Here is a 13,108-nt window from a genome sequence, read left to right as displayed (position 1 = left end):
CATAAAAATGTGTATTTACAGCAAGGATCTTTTGTACTACACCATTAAACTTGTTGGTCGTGTAATATGAAGGTGTTTGGGTTAGTTTAGGCACTTCACTATGAGGCTATAGAGTTAAGGGAAGTCATTGCGGTGGATATTTAATATCCACGATGTACTTTATTGGTTGTGGTGGAGCAACTCCCACATCATTTTGTAAGAAAAGCATTGGAAATAAATAAATTAATATGAATTTTTCTTGTGAATTAAGTTTGTTATGCTACATTGTTGACTATCTTGTAAGAACTATTGAAAATAATTATAGTGAATATTTCTATTATTAAACAATAGATGTAGAGATTGTAAGAAAAAAATATTTTTAATAGATTCGTTTAATAATGTCTCTTTGAGACAATAGTCGGATGTAAATATGTATTGTCCCTTTGGAGACAATAGTTGGGATTGAAGTAAATTGTCTCTATAGAGACGAAATTACTTTTCATTCATATTGTCTTATAGAGACAATACTTTACGACAATTTTTAAGACACTCGGTTAAAGACAAGATGTGAGACAATACAATCAGATAGAAACAATTGATTAAGAGATTGTCGTAACAAATGTCTTTATACCCCCTCCATGTTGTAGTGCGGGTTGAGGACATCAACATATTCTCCCTAAGCATAATCTAGTTGTCGTAGATATTAGAATCTCTTTCAACGTTACAATAAATAGTTTCCAGGTTTCGTTTAACCGTAGTAGACAACTTTAATTTTCACTGCGATGAACTGGTTGTGTTTTCAGTCCTTCCTGCATGAGATTAGATGCCTACATACCTTGGGCGAGTGAAGTTAGAAGAGGATGGATTGTGATGATGTCGTTATATCCCAGAGTCATCTCAGACAATCAAATTTGGCCTTTCCACTCCACCACGGCTCCTCCACACAAGTTACAATATTTGGTTGTGCTATAGTAGCAATGCATTAGCAATATGCAAGAGATCGTCCCATGCAAAACTTGTCTAAATCGACATTCTAAAATTTCAATTGTCTCCCAAAAACAATAATATCCCTAACATTAGTCGACTGCCCAAGATGTCTTCCCACTAAGGAGGACGACAAGATATACCATTGTTTAGCAAGGAATGATTCCCTTGCAAGAGATTTTTTTAGTCTTTCTATCTCAAAAGCAAGCACGAGAATGCCCAAAGAAAGATTGCTCAAAGAAAGATTGCTCAAACACTCAACATAATTATATTCCTCTGCTAGTTTGATGGTTCAAAAACCAATTCAACATTTGCTTGCCATGTCTATTCAAAGTTTATTGTTGGCAAATCCCTGTCACGTCAATGATTACTAACATGTTCCAGAATTGCAAAGACGATTTCTACGATCAATCATTTGAACTCCTATTTAAGTTGGTGGTGCCAAATTAGAAGCATCCGCTTAATCCTGTAATTCTGTAACAACAACCACTATTAATTTATTTCCGCATAACGATTTTTCTCCAAACTTCAGTTTTGACTCCCTCATCTGTAAGGAATGACGATTCACTCGCCCAATATTGTCAGATTCAAATTTCAACATGCTTTTTATACGGACTTAATTGTGTGATTGACTTTTTGACTAAGACTATGTATGACTCGACATGAGTCGAATACTTTATAAACTTTAATTAGAATTTTTATCATATATGTTATTTGATGGTAATGTTGAATGTATTAAAAAAAAAAAAAAAATTGGTATTTAAGATATTATTTATTTATTATGATGATGACATTACTGACGCATTGGGTGATGTCGAGTTTGTGAGTGTGCAAGTACTTAAGGCGGAAGGGTGGTTGAGGTAGAGGAGTTTAGCTCCTTGACAAGGTTGGTCCGGAATTTGTATGATGTAGCCGCAGACACACACTTAAATTTTTATTTGAATTATTGCTTTGAATTTTAATTACACTAGATGGATTAAATGTTTTGTTTATGATTGTGAAGCATAAATGAATAAATAAATAATTGAATGATTAAATTCAGAAAATTAAATGAAAATTAATAGTTGTTATTTTATTTTGAAAATGGTGGATTTAAATTATCGGTGGAAGCTTTAATAGAACTTATAGTTATTTAAAGTTCTTGAGCCATGTGGTAGTCGTAGATTTAAATAAAGAAATTAATTGATTGCTAACAATTTTAAAATTTATGATCTTGGGTTGGTTTAAAATTATATTTAATAGAAAAGTGAGTTTATTTATTTCAAAAGAACAAGTGTAACTTTTAAAATTGTGAGTCATCTGTTTGTTACCTGCTACATAAAAGGAGGGGAAGCCATTAATACAAGGGGAATGCCAAGGAAAAAGGGGAACCGCAGTTGGAAGAAGAGTTTTCAAAAATATAAAACAGGGAGTAAAACTTGAAGAGAAGGGGAGGAAAACATTTTCCTATATACAAGTGCTGGCCGAATTGGAGAGGGGAACGATTTTCAAAGGAGAGGAAGCCGATTCTGCAGAGGGACGTTTTCAGCAAAAGGGGAAGGAGAACGTTTTTTTTTATTAAGGAGTGTAGGCATTTTTATTTTTATTTTTAAAAGAGGAGAGAAACACGATTTGGAGGAGGATATTCAGATTTTAATTTGGAGGCCTTGAGAAAAACTTGATTTTATTCCAGTGAAAGGGAACAGCAATTGCAAGGAACAATTGAAGAAAAATAGCAGCTGCAATTACAAGAGAATTCAATTTTAAGAAGATTGGACAACTACAACAGGAGGCTCCGGAAAAACTAGATCTGTAGTAGACGTCATCTCCAGGTTCCTTACCAACTCTATTTTCTCATCTGGAAAGTTTATATTATGTTTTGATTTGAGACTTTTCATTTATATGAGTTGGTAGATAAACGAAAAACTATTTGCTCCTTAAAATGTTACATTTGAATGGGGAATAGGGGTGATTGTTTGTACAACCAAGCAAATTTTGTTCCTTTACCATTCTCATAGAGACTTCCTTTTTAGATGCAATTTAATACAAATCTGAGATCAATTTCTTAAGCCGACTGGAAACAAAAAGGGTCATGAAACTAAAATTACTACATCTTTGCCTTTTATCATAAATCAACATCAACAAATGTGACTATCTCCGTTGATCCCTGATCATATAAAGATATGGCTGAAAAATTAAACCATTTTATTAGATTCAAATTTTGCTAGAAGAATATTTTAGTAGAAAATGAGAAAACATTAGAGTAATATTAAAATTTATTTTGCCATCTTAATTTTAGGCATAGTTATATATTTTTACTTCTCACCAGAAAACTATTGTGTAGCAAATGAATAAACTTTTCAAGTCTTTTTTTTTTTTTTTAAATGCAGCAAATGTTAATTAGAATTAAAAATATTACCTTGGAAAATGAACTGTTAATGCATTTGTTACTGCATTTTTGTTTTCACTTTTCTTTCATTTAAATTATAGCATTTTAAACTAGTATTCATATAGTTTGGTAAAACAGATTTCAGCTTTTAACCAATTAACTTCATGGTTTATAATCCATTTTTTTTTAACGTTTACTATTTGTGTAATGTTTATTTCAAATTTAAAATATTTGGATTAAAATAAAATTGAGGAAACTCTATTAAAGTTTAAAATATTTATTCTTGGAGTGATAAGAAATAGTGAGATAACTACTATTTCAGCTATAGAAGTCATTACATGTGAAAAGCAACAAAGAATATATGTTTGATGAATATGTTATACTAGTGAATTTATTTACTACTCATAAAGTAGGTAATACGAAATTGTGTTTTCTTTTGTCTTCTTGGACTTTTAAAAGGAAGTGTTTATTTTAGAAGGGGTGCTAAATGTGGGCATAAAGAGGAGGGTAATTGATGAAAAATGTGTATTATTATTATTCCTTATTAAATTACCTACCAATCTTTTAACTAAACGGGCTCATGATGCTTGGCCAAGCTTGGTAAAAACGTTTATGCATATGATTGAGATGCATTGGTTATATTATGTTGTTTTCCCTCTTCCACATCCTTGTGTATGTTTCTACTAGACATGTGTAAGTAGATTAGGCACATAGGATGCACCAGATCCTTTCGATCCAATTGTGCCGAGTTGCTAACCTTCTCGTGCCAAGTTTGGATAGTTCTCCTTAATCGAAGAACCTCGGGGAGCTAACCACTCCATGGTTGGGCAGTTAAAGCGCCTGAACCACTCTTCCGTCTCATAATAGCGGATGGACATTATTCCAATGGCTCGGAAACGAGACTACATGCAAATGGACACTAAGGTTCGATGGCATGTTAATTTTATATGATTATGTTATATATGCTTTATATCATGATGTAATGAAAATACATTCATATTTGACGTGCAAGTCGACATAATTTTGGCAAAAGATGTTATGTTCATATGATTCTTTTCTAACATTTATACCTTGCTTTGTATATGGTATCGATATGTGGTCGACTTTTTGTATGATCAAGTGTATTAGAAAGAAAGATGATATGTAATAATGATTTTGTTTCTAGTGATTCTCGACTATTTGTCGATATGTATTGATTTTTCATTAGAAAAATAGATATTAAATATTTATGTGAATATAATCGGCTTTTGACTTTTCAAATTTCTTTTTTTTCCGCATCTTGAGGTTGTTTGCATATCTGGCCATTGTTGTGGATTTCACGCTTTACAATATTCTTCCCTTCTTGGCCTTTTCAGTACCTCAATAACCACCGAAATGCAAAGATGTGCAATGTATAAGCTTTCCTTCGGTAACGCCAATTGTCACTATAACGCATCCGCTAACCTCTAGAAGAATCGTGACCATTCTCCTTCCAAAATAGCTCCTCTAGTTATGTTGCACTCATAGACAATTGGTGTTTCGAACCAACTTGTCCCGCAATAGACGGCTTTTTTTTATGACGTGGCTATTGTAGTTTATAGTCATACTCGCGCACAAAAAATGAATCGCGAATAGTTACTGGTCGCCAATAATGTGGAACGACCTTTCTAAATAACCTTCTGAATAGAAACTAGCAAAATTAGAAGGTTTCTATCATTATCCTTGTACGCTTCAGGCAAGAACATCAACGGCATCCAAAAATCTTGAATTACTTCTAACAGTGATTTAATGAACTCACGAAAACAATAATCTTTGGACTTAAAGTCGTTTCTTCGTAATTACATGAAATTGCATATACACATCCTTCGAACAGAAAATATTGGTTGTTGTTTATTTCTAGAATGGGTTATTTTTCTGATCAAAACACCCAAAACCACTAGTTTCTGAGTTTTTTTTCCCCTCTTTTCCAAACTCTGAATGTTGCGTTGAATGAAGTCATGCACGACAAAATTCCCAATTGAGGAAAGAAATCGAACTATCTGTGCATCCAAATAAAATATTATTTCCGTATGAATGCCATATTTGACAAACTCGTGATAATTTGAAAGGACCCGCATAAAGAAATATCAAGAGTTCGCCTTAAACACAAAATCAATAAAATATATCTCTAACTCAAGAATAGTCATCTACGACAACATCATAACACAGAGCTCTGAAATATCTCGTGTATTTCCTATCGACTTTAATTCAATGACCCGCATAAACTGGCTCAAATATTGTTCAGGGAAAAATCGCCCACCACAATTGTGAAAGAACATTGTACAGTGTCGATAGCAGACAATAGCATTCAGAATATTAAAATTATGTATTTCACAATATTAGATTTGCTTCCCCTGATATTTCAATTCAGAATACAATCTTTATATTTTGAAATGAAGTTGATCTCTCTTGTACATGTACTACACTGACACTACCTTCCAATTTTATCAAATTAACCCACATAGGCAAGCGAAAAAAACCAGCACTGAGACCACTGTAAAATCCTACCCAAATATCCCTTTCCAATTTTCTAACAAATAATTTTCAGAATCATGAACAAAATTTATACAATAATAACCAGCAAGATTAACCAGTAAATAACCCACAAATACTCCAAAATTCGTTATTGCATTATACATCAGTAATACAATAACTAGATATCAATTCCAATCTTAAATACAACTACACAATCATATTGGAGAGAAACTAAAAATGCACCTGTAATCTCATATGTGAATTCTGATGTGAAACCACCACAGATGATGAATAGGGACTCCATCCAATCCACCAAGAACTAGAGGGTTTCTCTCATTAGGCTTCAATAAGAAAAAAAGAACTTTCCAAAATTCTCCAATGAGAAACCAGAAAATCAATCTCAAATTCAAGCATATCCGGAATGAGTGTCCCTTGCTTCTTTAATGCATCAAGCTATGAATCATCAACTTCCACTCCTCTATTCGTCTTATTCCCCCTTTGTCACTTAAGCCACACTTTGTAATATTAAATTGACCCTATTTTAATTAATTCTTATTGTATTCTCATAAGTCAATTTAATATTACATTGACATGGCCTTAATTTCCTAATATCTCAAAAAGAGGACATTACATCCTCTTTTTGCTTTTAAGGATCTCCTTGACATCACCATAGTCCACCCTCCATTTTCTGGTGGTCGAAGAGGGGAAGCCATGATCCCCATGCCAAAGCAAAGTACCCATTCACATATTTGGTTTGGCTGAAAAATATTTTCTACCTTTGCAGTCATTCAAATTCATGAGAAAAAAAATTGCAGAGCCATCACCATGATCCCAATATTTTGTACATTTCATTCAGCAATAAATACAAATAATAATTGGACAGAATATAAAAATTCTAATTTAGTAAAAAATCTTGAGCTAGAGGAACAATTGCTAGTCTCACCCTGAATACACTCGCTCAAATCTTCAAGCTAAAAAGTGGACACTACCATCATTCAATAACATATTATAATAATCCTCTACATTTTTATTACTTTTTATTTCTTCGAACCCATGCTCTAAAATAAATCCCAAAGCATCCCATGGACCCAGCCTCAACTCACAAAAAGATAACATTTTGAATTTTTGAAGGTATTATAACATAGATTCTGCATCCATTTGCGGTTTCAAACTCCCATCTCATGTCTTCTAGGCCATAAACTCTCTTGGCATAGCCATGAGATAACATTAGTGTGTATATAAAATATGTTCAAGTCTCATTAAATAAAAAATTTGAAAAAAATCTTATTAAACATTATGCATGTTCTCTCACTCGAATGATTTGTTAATTCAAAAGCTAACAAAATCCGAGATCCAAGTTAACATTGTAATGGCAGGCAATGTCGAGCTCGGTAACGTGGGCTTGTGACCCGAGTGGGGATGCACAAGATGGAGGAACAGGAGAGTTTAATGGCTGGTGAGGAGGGAAGATGCGTGGCATATAAATAAAATTGGTCTCGTGGACGTCATTAAAAATCTTTCATTTCATTCATTTCAATAGGGAAGATCGTAAATGGTCCTAAATGTGCCGATCAATAGTTTATCATTTTGTTTTATTTACTTCAACTGACAGCTTTAATAAAATATACAAGTAAAATAATTAGTGTACCTGGAATCTTATGTAACGAAAAATTGCTAAAAATCCATTTATGGAAACTAAGGCATTCAGAAACCCGGTACCCTTTTCAATTAAAAAAATTAAACATTTAGATACTTTCTTACACTCTTCCTGAAACACATTCTCGCAATTTTGTACGTTTAAGAGAAATTATAATGAGTAGAAATAAATAATAGACCACCAAAGACATTCAAATATTTCAGAAATGCATACAAATGCATGTCACTGGTTCATGAAGATATCTCCATACATGCAACTGACAACATCCTTGTATATGTAAACAACCTCAACGGACCACTATCTTACAAATTGGTAATTTGGAAAGGCCTTCCAATGAATTTATATACTTCCACCAACAAATAAGGAAAGAATAATGGAAAATGACAAGCAGGATACAAAACTGTGAAAATGGTCATGGCAAAAGGACTGTTAGCTGTGTCTTAAAGAGGTCACCCAATGCCCGGCGCACATCCATCTGAGGTATTTAACAAAGAATATAAATAGAAGTTAAGGCTTCCTTCAACTGCGGAGTAAAGGAAATGAGACAAAGGAGAAATTAAGCAATTACCTGGTCGCTGCATACGAGTTTTGTTACAGGAGGAAAAAATTCCCCTAGATGCTTTTTAAATATTCTCTTGTTCATAATGCACATCCCACTCAACACCTGTAAGATTGAATTTCAAATCTCTATCTCAAAAAAACTCTCTTTAGAATTTACTAAGCTTCTTTGGGTATCATATTGAAAAAGACAAATATTCACATTTAAGCATTAACAAAGCCAAACAAGCATCTTAACGAGTCCAAAAATGAGTTGAAAACATTGACTAAATAGGTTCCATTTAATTAGTCCAGATTTCAATCAATCAGGTACCACTGATATGTCCTCCATGCATTAGTTTTAGACCAGCTTATGATTCCAAATATATAAACTTGAGTATTGACATTATTTTACATAGATGACGCTAGAAGTTCATTCCTTTTCAATTTCTTGATTGTAAATTTGTCAAAAGTAAGGGCATGACTTGGTGTGGGTGCAGCAGATTTAAATATAAAATATAGAAAGATCCTTGGATGCATACATAGACACATAGCATACGTACATATTTCAGTGACAAAAATGAACACATTCCATCAACAATTACACAACTTCCTAAATGATTCAAAATAAACGCTATTGCTAACAAGCTGAAATAAATGTAACACTACTAGAAAGCTGTCGCTAGAAACTTCATCAAATCTAGAACTAAAGAAAGCACAACTCCTACTAATTATATTATTTGTTAGTCAGAATTCGCTTTCTGTCAATCAATATGCCATATGTGCCAAGAATTTGGTGTAGAGAATCAAAATTAATCTTTGCTTCTGTCAAGTTCATGGAGTTAATCATCCTGATTACTTATTAACACCATTCTCAAAAAAAATCATCGAGTTACTTTTAAATGCCAATGGCTCTCTAGGTCTAGCACATCTGTGTGTTGTGCAACTAAATGTATATCAGCATAGGCATCTTCCCTGAATTCCAATTGAGAGTGAGCATTAACTATTAAGGCATTTTAACACAACTGCTGATCCAATCCACCATAGGCTTGCTAAAACAGAAAGCAAACAATGCTTGGGTAATTAGATCCAGTCACAGCAATCAAATGTTAACATGTTGATCTTCATCAGAACTCGAGACTTTAGGGAGTGGAGGATATCCTGGGCAGCTAGAATGTTACAAATGAAACATTTCCCTTTCAGTTGGCCATTTTCTCGGGCTAGTTAGTTCCTCTAATTGTATATTTTGTAGGAAGTCAATGGCGTGTTTAATATTCTTGGTGCAATTTGTATTACATGCATCAGTTTAATTTTTTTCCACAGAATTTACATCATATTTGTTTAAAATTGATTCCTTCAAGTATTTAGCAAAGTTCCATGGGGACACATCCCCTCAAAACCCCAACGTTTCTAAGACAGGTCTGTTTCCAAGAGATGGGGACTTCAAGAGAAACCTTGCCACCCTCACAGCACCTCCAGTATCAACCCAGGGTGTTTCCAGGACATCCTCCTCAAAGAGGGGACATTTTCAAAGACTTCTGCCCTGAAATGTGTACAGCTTGGGGACTCCAAGACTCCCCCCAGAGTCTCTTGGCCACCCTGGAGATTCCAAGACTCCCAAGAATAACCTAACACCATTCTCAAAAAAATCATCAAGTTACTTTTAAATATCAACAGCTGTCTAGATCGAGCACATCTGTGTGTTGTGCAACTAAATGTATATCAGCATAGGCATCTTCCCTGAATCCAAAATGAGAGTAAGCAATAAGGCATTTTAACACAACTGCTGATCCAACCCACCATGGGTTTGCTGAAATGAAAGGCAAGCAATGCTTGTGCACTCAGATCCATTTACAGCATTCAGATTTTAACATGTCCATCTTCATGAAAACTCCTGACTTGGTTTAAAATTTTAGGAGTGGAGGACATCCTGGGCAGCTAGAATGTTGAAAGGAATCATTTCCCTTTCAGATTGCCATTTTCTTGGCCTAGTTAGTTCCTCCAATTATTTAGTTTGTGGGTAATCAATGGCACGTTGATAATTCTTGGTGCGATTTGAGTGTAGGTACATCAGTTCTATTTCTTTCAATGAATTTACATCATATCTGTTTAAAATTGATTCCTCCAAGTATTTAGCAAGGTTCCATGGGGACACACACTCTTGAAATCCCAATGTTTCTAAGACATGGGAACTTCAGGGGAAATCTTACCACCATCCCACCACCTCCACTATCAATCGAGGGTGTTTCCAGGACATCCTCCTCAAAGAAGGGATATTTTTATGGACATCTGCCCTGATGTGTACAGCATGGGGACTCCAGGACATCCAAAGGTTCCCCTAGAATCTCTTGGCCATCCTGGAGATTCCAAGTCATCAAAGGGACTCCCAAGAATCTCCTGACCTTCCTGGCAACTTCTAGGAATCTCCTGGAGAAGGAAGGGGAAAAGTCCATATGTTTTAAAAAAATCAAAAAATATTTTGAATTGTGTCACAAACCCTACCCCGATAAACACACAAACAACTTATCAAGAGGCATCTAAACCTCATTCCAAATCATTCCCAAGTTTCAGCGAGATTCAAAATCACAGCAGCAAGCTGCAAGAGAGAAAGATAGGGAGGACCTTAGGATTTAGGAATAGTGAGAGTAAGTGTGAAGTGTGATATCAATCCAGCATTGCATCAGTGCATTGTTCAAGCCTAAAGTTAATCTTTGGCCATTCACGACTCTTTCTTGTTCATTATTTGATTTACTAACTTGTTGGTAATTATAGTTGACAAATTTGGTAATTGATATTAACCCCAGGGTTTATAGTTTAGATGGCATGTATTAGAACTGCAATTTTAGTCTTGTAGGATAAAAATGATCAAAGTTTGTATGCTTCAATTTTATAACAGCAATATTTAGGTGTTTGGATTCATTTGTTAGATTATCCATAAAAGTTTCTTTCGCAAATTCACGTAAATATTTGATTAAACAATTTTAAATTAAAATTTACAATTCAAACTTGAATTTTGCCTTTTGTGTTTTATATGCTTGTGCACTATATGTGACCTAAGGTATTAAAAACAAATGTGAAATTCATGTCTGAAACATGGTTTCAGATTTTTGTATTTTCTCTACTTCTGGACTTCATGCAATTTGAAGAAAAACAAAAGGAAAATCCTTGTGTCTTGACCACATGCATTTATTATATAATAACATTATGACATATATGGTAACCATATATTTCATTTCTTGCAGTGTCATTATGAGTTCTTTGGACATGAATGATGAAGAGAACAATGAACTGCCCATGGGGTTCAATCAAAGACCCCAAGTAAAGATTGGGGGGATGGGAGGTGAGGCAACTAGTTCTGTCAGCAATGGACATTTAAGTTGCCCTTCCAAAATATTAGATCATTTTGCCATGGTTCCCTTTGATAACAAGTAACCTTTAAAATAATTTTCTGATTAATTGCAAGGGAAACCCAGGTCAACCATGGGCGCTAGCCTATGGAGTTGTCTTCTTTGTCAAACTGACTTTCAAGGTAGAAAATGAAAGGTACCTGGGTCACTAGCAGATGCAGCGTAATCATGGATGAATGGACAAAGATTAGGCTCATCAACATTATGGTCACATGCACAAAGGACGCTCCTTCCTTATGACTATTGGTTATTTTGGACACTACAAGGATGCTGATTTTCAATTCCAAAGCCAGGAATCCTTAGAGATTCTATTGAGGAGGTCGGGCCAAAGAATGTGGTGCAAGTAGGAATGGGATGCAAGTCGTTATAACTGTAGCATGTGTGCAAAGTTGCGGGAGAATAGATCAAGGCAGCCTCTCAGCATATTTACTGGACTCTATTGTGTGCATGCCATGAGTAATACAGTCAAAAACATGAGAAAAGTCAAATGGATCAAAGAAGTGGTTATGACACTTGAGATATGAAACTATCATTCTACAATCACCATTCTTCACATTCACTCTCTAGGACCTTCTCTAAAGAGTTTTTGAAACTTATGGAAACTAGATATGCATCATACTTCATTCTTTTGAAAAGGACACTTGAATTACAAGAGGGGAATGGTCATGATAAAAGAGGGTGAAAAAGGTGGTAAGGGCAATTTTTCTTGGCCTATTGGAAAATACTTCATTGCCATAGTACTCCAATCTCTAGAATGAGTCAATATGAAAATTCAAATGCATGCAACATTACAGAGGTGTATGAGTGCATTGACAATATGCTTCGCCAAGTCAAGGGTATTATACAAGATAGATACTCCACTAGTGTTTTACAATTAGCACATTCATCGAAGCATTCACTATAGATAAGAGATGTAATGTCCCTTTTTGAAACAAGATTATAATAATAAACTAACTAAAATCTTTTTTTTAAATGAAAATAAAGTACAATATTATTACAAAATTAAAATCAATCAAATCTACTGAATCCTCAATAGGAATAAATTGAAGAGTTGCAACTTCCCCAAGCATGAGATATAAAAGTGAGATCATTTAATCTGAGAAGGGCATTCGTTAATCATCAATTGGGAATGAAAGAAATTAATTTGGAAATAGATTATTACTCTCAAAGGCAGCATTGAAGAGTGGTGACTCACTCCTTGTTAAGGGTGGTAATTACTCATCAATTGAGAATCAACAATTTAAGACATCATTAGAAATCAGTACAATTATCAGTTTGAGGATAAATTTGGCAAATAAATTCAGCAAACTCATCATCAAATATCAATTCATTCAGCTATATGCATAACTAGAAATTCCTTCAAAAATCAACCTGAAAAATCACAACTCACCAATACATCAAATCAAAGGATATCATCTGATCATCCATCCAACAAAAATAAGGAAATAAGAAATCAAGGAAAAAACCAGCAATCAATCAATCAATAATTGATACTTAGATCAGTCATTCAAATATCAATAAATTCAACATCATTCACAAGCAATAAAAACAAATCAGACCATCAATTCAGAGTAGAAATGCAAAGATATACACAGCAGCATAGATGATGTCAAAAATTCATTCAAGAATCATTCATAAAAGCATTCAAATTTTATTCAAAGGAATGTTTGCCAATCGATCAAG

The 13,108-nt window shown here is 34.1% G+C and overlaps 1 protein-coding gene across 1 annotated transcript in view; it reads right to left on the bottom strand.

The window, feature by feature from the left end:
• Positions 1-7,527: 7,527 nt before the first annotated feature.
• Positions 7,528-13,108, bottom strand: part of ATMIN7 (HOPM interactor 7) — a 114,348-nt gene continuing 108,767 nt past the window's right edge. Inside the window, exons 34-35 of the mRNA XM_089814033.1 lie at positions 8,050-8,145; positions 7,528-7,956 (exon numbers count right to left, since the gene is read on the bottom strand). Coding sequence (XP_089670159.1) covers positions 7,894-7,956; positions 8,050-8,145 — 159 coding nt within the window. The 3' untranslated portion in view covers positions 7,528-7,893. The remainder of the gene's footprint in view (positions 7,957-8,049; positions 8,146-13,108) is intronic.

This window comes from Cupressus sempervirens, chromosome 2 (genome assembly GCF_028749045.1).
Source record: "Cupressus sempervirens isolate cs-2001-9-10 chromosome 2, ASM2874904v1, whole genome shotgun sequence".
Classification (NCBI taxonomy): Eukaryota; Viridiplantae; Streptophyta; class Pinopsida; order Cupressales; family Cupressaceae; genus Cupressus; species Cupressus sempervirens.
This window is presented reverse-complemented; position numbering and strand designations above follow the sequence as displayed.